At 38.6% G+C, this 9,564-nt stretch overlaps 1 protein-coding gene across 1 annotated transcript; it reads left to right on the forward strand.

Annotated features, from left to right (window-relative positions):
• The first annotated feature begins 3,086 nt into the window (after nt 1-3,086).
• FCER1A (Fc fragment of IgE, high affinity I, receptor for; alpha polypeptide) lies at nt 3,087-8,190 on the forward strand. Its single transcript, XM_008587494.1, has 4 exons — nt 3,087-3,096; nt 4,209-4,463; nt 6,133-6,390; nt 8,030-8,190. Exons 1-4 carry the CDS (start codon nt 3,087-3,089, stop codon nt 8,188-8,190), a joined length of 684 nt encoding a protein of 227 aa, XP_008585716.1.
• The last annotated feature ends 1,374 nt before the right edge of the window (nt 8,191-9,564 follow it).

Raw genomic sequence — 9,564 nt, forward strand, 5'->3', positions numbered from 1 at the left:
AGGAAGCCTTTAAATAGACTATTTGAGTCACAGTAAATTGATTGTCGCTGACAGATCTTATTGAAGAATCACTGTCCTAGGAAAAAGAAAACCAAAACTCTTCTGGACCAACTCTCAACAAAGTGATGAAGTAGAATCTGTCTCTGTCTCTTCCAGGGTCTAGGAATTTAAATATCACCTTCTGACAGCACCTCAAAAATTATATCTTCCTCAATTCTTCCTCCTTCTCTCCCCTAACCCCATCAAACAACTTTTGTGTTCTATTCTTTCCAGATTATACTCTCTTCTTCATGACTATATGGAGGGGATTGAGATTGCTTAGATAAATTATGCTGGCCTCAGATACTGGTTATCAAATAAAGCATCCTATGTAAGTTGCAAATTGTCTTAATTCAGTGAAAATTCCTATTTGTCCTAACAGTCTTTAATAAATAATGGTAATAAAGAAGGAAGACGATAAGTTTATTGAGCATCTTTTACATGCCAGATTCTGAGTAATGCATTTTATAAATCTCATAATGAAGCCATGATCTGGATACCATTATTGTCTCTATCTTACAGGTAAACTTCAACCACATAAATAAATATTAGGATTATTGGAATTGAGATCTCTAACCACAAACCACTTGCACTTTTTAAAATAATGCTGCATTCTTTAAGATCTGTCACTAAAACATGCATGTCCTGGGACCAGTCACTAATCTTATCTAAAACTTTCTATTTGTTCTCTAATTCCTATAGAAAGGTATGAGTTTTCATTAGATCTTTATGTTAATGTGACTTTGTATTTAATTCAATAGATTTAATAGTTTCAATAGATTTAATTCAACGGTCTGTGAGGAAGAGCATGTGAAATGGTTTTAAGCATATTGTTCCTGCCTACATCAGAGTTTTGGCAAAGATCAAATATAGGCTAGGTGTGGAGCTGGGGAAGCCGAAACCAGCCACAACCAAGTAAAGAGCATACCCAAAACACCATTTTCATGTGGGTAGCCCACCACAGCCACTGCAATTGCTATGGCTGCTACAAAAGCAGCTAATCTCTATAGCAGCAGTCACAGCCACCATGCAGATGGCATGCCAGACTCTCAACTGCATTAACACAAGGAGAGGCACCAGCAGAGACCAAAAAAAAAAAAAAAAAAGGAGAGGTTTTCTCTCTGCACAAAGTACACTCCAGAGTAATAGAAGTATCTGATTTACAATAACAAGGGAGGCCTTGATCACATCTGTCTCAGTACTGGACAGATCATCTAGGCAACAAACCAAGAGAGGCACAGTTAATCTATGAGATGGAGAGAACAAATCTATGGTTATTAGTGGGGGGAGGGGGAAGAGAAAGAGGGAGGGAAGGGAGGGAAGACGAATGAGGGAGGAGGAAGGGGCAGGGGAGAGATAAAATAAGGGGCATAAAGAATAAGTATGATTTGTAACAACGAATATGTTAATAAAAATAAATAAATAAAACAAACAAAACAAAACACACGACTTCATAAATGGCAAACTACTATAGATATTTATGAAGTTATCATCTCCAGTATCTTCACCAATATCAGATCCTGGAAGAAAGTGAATAACCCTGACCTAGAGTTGAAAAACAAAACAGTTAGTCAAAGGGGTCCTGGAGAGAGTGAAAATTGATATGGATTTATAGAAAGAGTGATCGTGCTGGAGGATTAGAAAGTTAAAAATACACAAAAGCTAAGAAAGAAAATAAAATAAATTATACGGCCTAGATCCCTGTAAGTGGTGATTGAACATCTGCCTTTCTGTGTTCTGAGCCAGATCAGAGCCCAGTGCGGGAGGAGTCTCTGAAAATGTCTCCAATTTGGCTGGTCAGATAGGGGAGCATCAGCGAATCAGATGAAAATTTGTAGATTTGTAGACTTGTAGATCTGCAGGAAGTAAGTAACAAGAGGGTTGGTAGCTCAGGCTCATCCCAAAAGAATTTCAGCAATTGCTGGTCGTACTCCAGAACATGCACAAACAATATATCATAATGATGAAGAAGTTGACTCTGGGGTTAGATTTTATGTGTTTAAACCCCGAATTAGCCATTTACTAGGGGTTACCCGAAGCCAAGTTACCTAACCTCTCTAAGATCCAGTTTTCCTATCTATAAAATGTAGATAGTGTTAGTACCTACTTCATAGGATTATTGTGAGAAATGAATACCAAATGTATTTAGCAGATTACCTGGCATATACAAGGTATTCAATAATTAACTGTTGTTTTATTCTACTCTCCCCTGCATCCCTCTTTTCTAAGTCACAAACTAAATAGTTGTTCATTGATTGACAGTTTAAGAAAGTCTTGTGACTTCCTAGACCTATGCCTTTCTCCCAACAGGTTCCAGGTGTATATATGCCAGTGATATTAGGAGAGGAGTAAGGGGGTTAATATAAAATTGCCCAATTTAATACCACCCAGAATATTATCTCCAGAGAAAGAGGCAAACCCAGGCACAGCTGATGAGTTAACCAGATATGATACAGAAAACATTTCCTTCTCCTTTTTGGTTTCAAGTCTGTTTGGGGGGCTGTAGATCTCTCTAGCCCAGTTGGTACTTGGAGGCCACAGAGAAGATGCCTATTCTGATGGGAGGGCCTGCCCTACTGTGGATAGCTTTTTTGCTCTTCTGTAAGTAGAGGTTCAGTTATCCCTCCTGGAGGGGACAAAATGGATCTGGGGAGCAGCTGGGGTGGGAACTTTGACAGTTTTGATGGTGGCCTTTTCTAGGACATGTGCAAACCATAGGGCATTTCCCAGGGACTCTGTAGTGGAGACAAGTTGGAAAGCAGGGGAAACTGGGCTAAGCAACACCTAAGGGGAAAGCCAGACTGAAAGCCTGCTTCCTTGTGATCAATTGCTCTGGCATCTCCTAGAGTGCAAAATTTCTCCCAAAGGAAGGAGGATACAGGAAAGAGAAGCTCCCTCTGGGTCAGATTCCTGAGAAGATGGTTATCCCTTAAAACTTCATGGATGTAGATCTCATCCCCATACCCAGACCCCAGTCCTACAAAGTCCCAGAAGACTGAGGATAGACACTAACTTATCCTCTCTGGACTCTTGCAGCTCCGGATGGCATGTTAGCAGGTGAGTCCTCTGTCCTTGTTCCCTCAGCATGTCAAAATGTCTTGTCATTGCTCTCCCCTTACTATTTGCCTTCATCCCATCACTTCTGTTTCGTAATGAGTATGAATCTGCTCCTCCCTGGCCAAACTACTTCCTATCTCCATCTTACCTAGTCTTTTTTCATTTTCCCTATTCAAAAGCTTCTCACATACCATTTCATTCTCTCAAGTCATCCCCTCTGTTTAGGTCAACAACCATACCTGTTGCACACCAACATATCTCAGCCTCTCTCCCAGTTACTTTTACATAATCTCATTTAGTTCTTACATCATCATCACCATCATCATTATTGCTATTTTATAATTGAGGATGCTGAAACTCAGATTAAGTAATTTTCTGGAGGTTACACAGCTAACAAGGGACTGGATTCCAACATAAGTCCTTTGGATCCAAGTCCAGTTTTCTTTTGACTATGTTACCCTTACATTACCATCTACCTACTTCCTTGGCCTCTATTCAAATTTGCATCACACCCCTATGTTCCTGGAAGCCATTCAAGACTGACTTTCTCAGTGCTTCTCACTACCTTCCAGAACTGACATATATTTTGCACTCCATACACACTCATAATTTAATAGGCATAAAAATTTAGAGGTTGGAAAGACCTTGTATTTCATCTAGTCCAACACCTTTTTCCATTGTACATGCATTTATTCACTCAATAAATATTTAATGAACTTTTACTATGTACCAGCTATGGTGCTGAGCAATCGTTCATCATGACAGATACTGTCTGTGCCTGATAAAAGATTGCAGTCCTCATCTGCAGACACAAGAGAATTAGAATAATTATCCCAAATTACATAGTACATTTGTTTGCTTGTTTGTTTAAAAACTCCTGCATTTGTATCCTATCTTTCTCCCCAGGCTGGGAGCTCCCTGGGGCCACAACACTATTTCCTGCATCCTTCAACTTTTTCCCTAGGAAGCAGGACAGAGTCTTATCACCATCAGTATGAGGGTAGACTGACCATTGACTATCTGATTATTGGTATGTTTGTACTTTTGAGCCTAGATAGTTTTCAATAATTGTTTTCCCCTATATCTCTTTCTATAATTTTACCTTCTTGAAGTCACCTGGAAATCTGTGATATCCTTGAGCCCCCCATGGAATAGAATATTTAAAGGAGAGAATGTGACTCTTACATGCAATGGGAAAAATTTCCTTGAAGTCAACTCCACTAAGTGGACCCATAATGGCAACCTTTCAGTAGTGACAACTTCAAGTTGGGACATCTTGAATGCCAGCATCCAGGACAGTGGGAAATACAAATGTCAGAACCAAAATTTTAAAGAGAGTGAACCTGTGTACCTGGAAGTCATCAGTGGTAAGTTCTAGAGAAATGAAAATATAGATCTTCCCATGTGAGGAATGGCCTATCTGAAGATGGGAAGAAAGGAGGTTATTTCAAGGCTTAGGGCAACAGGATGGGACTCAGAATCTCTCATTCAAGACCCCTTCTTCTCTCTTCTTCTACTTCCACTCTTTCTGCCTACCCTTGTGATTTCTTTCAATATTCTGGTCAATATTACTCCTCTACACTATTTTCCTCTGACTATCTTCTCTGCATAGGTGCAGATGTATAATATATGGTCAAATGACATGATGGATATGTGGACATTGCAAAGAGCTGTGTTTTGGGAATAGAATCAAAAGGTTTGATCTAAAGATTTTCTGTGCATGATCCATGTGCCCTGACTTGAATATTGTCATATTGTCAAGGTTGTACTGTTCCTGATGAAAGATATCTGTGTACATTCCTATGTTCTCTATTGTTACTTAAGATAAAATCTTATGTCTGTTTCATCTTAGTCACTCTCCTACCACCAATGATTTGCATAACATGCTTAGGCATACGCGGGTACTTCAAAAAGTTTATGGAAAAATAGACTTAAAAGATAATGCTAATCTTTCTATGAACTTTTTGAAGTACCCTCATGGTGGGTTAATCAATAAATGTTGAGAGAACAAATGAAAGATTTCATTTGGATGGATAGGTCACTGTTATACTTTGTATTTTCCTATTGATGAAAAGAGATGTTTCAACATTTCAAGTTTCAGAATTTTATATGTAAATTCTAAATACAAATGAAAATAATGTAGAATTGCTTCTTTACTTCTTTGCAATAGATTCTAGATTGCTCCTAAATAAAATATGCTTGCACAAGCTAGCCATATTTCCATTCAATTTTTACAGTGACATTAGCCATAGAACTTATTCTTGTCTTATACTGTGTTATTATTGACAAATATCTGTTGAGTATCTACCAACTCCTACGTATTTTGTTAAGCACTGGGTATATAATATAGAACCAGACATAGCCTCTGATCTCCTGGAGCATAGACCTAAATGGAGAAGAGGACATTAATTTAAAAATTATACAAATAATTCAGTAAAATTTTGACACTTATTTTAAGGATGTTTGGGGGCCAACTATGATTAATAGTAGAACTATGAAGTGTCTAGGAGGTAAGAGAGGACAAAACAGGCACTCTCCTAGGCTAGAAGTCCCCATATAGAGCATTTTTATTTCCCCCTTAGTGATTAGAACTAGGAACAATGGTTCTGAAGGGAATTATGGGTCTCAGGCCTTCCATGCATGCACTCAACAGAAAGGTCTGAGATACTTTATGGCCCCAGACTGGCTTTTCAGGAAGAGAGAGGATTTATCAATGTAGAAGACAGGTTGTAAGCACTATTTTGTGTTTCCTTTTTATTGGCTGTATGAGCCAAGAAATGAGTTAATGATAATTCCTGGTTTCTGATACACATTCTATGTCTGACCCCTTATTTTATCTATGTACCTCCCCTTCTCTCTCTCTCTCTCTCTCTCTCTCCCCATTCATTGTTAAGTAAATAACATAATGAATGTGCTTCAGACTGGCTGCTACTTCAAGCCTCTCCTGCGGTGGTAACCGAAGGCCAGTCCCTCCTCTTAAGGTGCCATGGTTGGCCCATTCATTGTTAAGTAAATAACATAATGAATGTGCTTCAGACTGGCTGCTAATTCAAGCCTCTCCTGCGGTGGTAACCGAAGGCCAGTCCCTCCTCTTAAGGTGCCATGGTTGGAAGAACCGGGATGTCTATAAGGTGATCTACTATAAGAATGGCAAAGCTCTCAAATACTGGTATGAGAACCACAACATCTCAATTGCAAGTGCCACAACTGAAGACAGTGGCACCTATTACTGCAAGGGCAATCTTTGGCAGTTGCCTTATACCTCTGATCCCCTCAACATTACTGTAATAAAAGGTGAGTTTGTAAAGGAAAGGGAAGGAGTCCATAGCAGGGGAGGAAAGAGAGGATATCTGAGCCTGAAGTGGTTGCAACTTGTAGAATGGAAGTAGCTGTGATATCTTGGAAAGGCTACTAGACTTGCAATGAGGAGACCTTGGTTATAGTATGCATTTCAGTCTCCATTGTAGATTTCTTATTTGTTAAATGGTGATAATAATACCTGCTCACACTGTGGAATTTTTGTGAAGATTAATGTGGTAATATTTATGAAATGGCTTTGTAAACTGTTAAGTACTACCCAAGCATAACAGATTGTGTTTACTATTTTGTTCTCAAAGTCATCTCTTGCTCCTGGGGAGAGCACTTAAATTTATCAAATTGAAAGGGAGTTTCAAAGTTGAAGAAACAAAGGTGAGACAAGCTTGAAGAGTCCATTCCGGCTTAGGCGGGCCAGGAAAGGAAGCCAATGAGTCAGTAAACTGTGTGCCTATGTGTTGTGGGATAAGGGAACGGGCTGATGAGGAGAGGATAGGCAGCTGAGCTGTCTCTATGACATGGCTGGAACTGAAAACCATCATGTTAAGTGAAGTAAGTCATGCACCGAAAGAAAAATGCTGCATGGTCTCACTCATATATGGAAACTAAAAATAAAGCAAAATAAAATAAAAAGTGGTTCCCACAGAAGTAGAGAGTAGAATATTGGTTACCAGAGCCTGGAAGGAGAGAGGAGTTGGGGGATGACAACTGGTGAACTAACAGGTACAAAACTATGTTATCTAGCCTATGTGAATCATTGTGCAGTGTGTACATGTATTGCAAAAACACACTGTACTCCACAAAAATAAACATAAATAAAATGGAAAAAAAAGAAATTTCCATTAAAAAAAGAGAGAAATATTTGCTATTTAATTGTTTCTGGGCTTCCAGTATCTGCATCTGCAAAGTAGAGGGTTTAGTCTAGACTTCATTCGAATCACTTAAGGAACTTAAAAAAATATTATTGTCCCTTGTTCATCTCTTGGGATTCCTATTTAATTGGTTTGGAGTGAGGCTTGGGCATCATTATTTTTAAAAGCTGTTTCAGGTAATGGTAATTAGTGTTGATGACCACTCGTCTAGATGATCTCTAAGTGATTTCTAGCTATAACATTCTGGAGCTCTATAATTCTAGAATAATCACAAAAACCAATACCATAGAAATAGAATAACAGAGTCACAAAGTAGTAGAATCAAAAGGCAACTTCACTTCACCCAACAGGCATGTATGAAATGATTGATTGAGAAATAAGGGATTGGTGACCCCCTGGCCTCATTCTGTCTCCTTTCCTCCATGAAATTATATAAGTATGTGGATGCTGGTTTTGTCATCTCCAAGAAAGGTGCCATCTTTCCTATGACCGTCCCCCTTGGACACACTGGCTAGAGGAACTGACAGGGTTATGGGGAAATACTCAGGACTCCCTAGGGCCTCAGGGAGCACAGACTGAGGAACCCAATATCCCATGAGTTTTCTTCTCTCTCCTCCTGTATGCCATGTTATGCTAAAGATGGAGGATTACAGTTGGCCCTTCTCTTAGGGAGGGTAAAGCTCTGAACCTCATTTTTCAGTTCCTAATATAAATTGTGTTTTTCTTGCATCTATGTTCTACTGTAGCTCACCAAAGCAAGTACTACTGGCTACAATTTTTTATCCCATTGTTGGTGGTGATTCTGTTTGCTGTGAACACAGGATTATATATCTCAACCCAGCAGCAGTTCCTATTTCTCTTGAAGAGCCAGAGGACCAGGAAAGGCAACAAACTTCTCACATCCTAAGCCAGACTCCAAAAAAAAAAAAAAAAAAAAAAAAAAAAAAAAAAAAGTGATGTCTCTGCTCAAGAAATATTTGCAACAGCGATATTTTTCCAGCATCAGCAATTGCTTCTCAATTGTCAAACATAACTCACAACATAGAAAACTCTGTGTTCAAGGCTTTATAGAACTGCTGCATTAAATCAACTGAAACTGGTTAACTGGCATGTAATAGTAAGTCCTCAATAAACATTGGTTGAATAAATGAAAGAATGAATAGATTTATTTGTTAGCATTTGTAAAAGAGAAGTACAATGTGAATTAAATAACGATGAATCTATGTAACATGATGTTTCTAAGTATTCAAGACTTGCTAGTTTGTTTTCTTCTAGAGGCAAGAACCATGAAGTTCTAGATTAGAAATGTCCTCTCTTGACCATTGTAAGTATGAACTAGAAATGAGAAGTGGGGTTGATAATTTTTATACTCTCTCCAACTTATTACCTATGAGCTTCTGGTTCTTGGCCAAATCTGGAGCAGTCTTGGGCCTTAGGATTTTTTATTTTTATTTTATTTTATTTTGTCAATATACAATGTGGTTGATTATTGTAGCCCATCACCGAAACCTCCCTCCCTCCTCCCTCTCCCCCCTCCCTCCCAACAACCTCCTTTCTGTTTGCTAGTGTATCAACTTCAAGGAATTGTAATTAAGTGGGATTCATCCCAGGGATGCAAGGTTAGTTCAACATATGAAAATCAATAAATGTGACACACTGTATCAATAAAATCAAACACAAGGACCATATGATCATCTCTGCAGATGCTGAAAAAGCATTTGATAAAATTCAACACTCATTCATGACAAAGACCCAAAAGTTAGATATAGATGGAAATTATCTCAGCATAATTAAAGCCATATATGATAAACCCACTGCCAATATCATCTTAAATGGGGAAAAGTTGAAAGCTTTTCCTTTAAGAAGAGGAACTAGACAAGGATGCCCACTCCCACCACTCCCATTCAACATAGAGTTGGAAGTACTGGCCACAGCAATCAGAGAAGAGAAGGAAATAAAGGGCATCCAGATTGGAAAAGATGAAGTCAAACTGTCCCTCTTTGCAGATGACATGATCCTATATCAAACAGCCTAAACCCTCTACAAAAAAACTCTTGGAGTTGATAAAAGATTTCAGCAAAGTAGCAGGATACAAAATCAACACACAAAACTCAGTAGCATTTCTATTCTCCAGTAGTGAACATACAGAAAGAGAAATCAAGTAAGCTTGCCCATTTACAATAGCCACCAAAACAATAAAATACTTAGGAATTGAGTTAACCAAGGATGTGAAAAATCTCTATAATGAGAACTACAAACCACTGCTGAGAGAAATTAAAGA

The sequence above is a fragment of the Galeopterus variegatus genome, unplaced genomic scaffold (genome assembly GCF_000696425.1).
Source record: "Galeopterus variegatus unplaced genomic scaffold, G_variegatus-3.0.2 Scaffold4403, whole genome shotgun sequence".
Taxonomy (NCBI): Eukaryota; Metazoa; Chordata; class Mammalia; order Dermoptera; family Cynocephalidae; genus Galeopterus; species Galeopterus variegatus.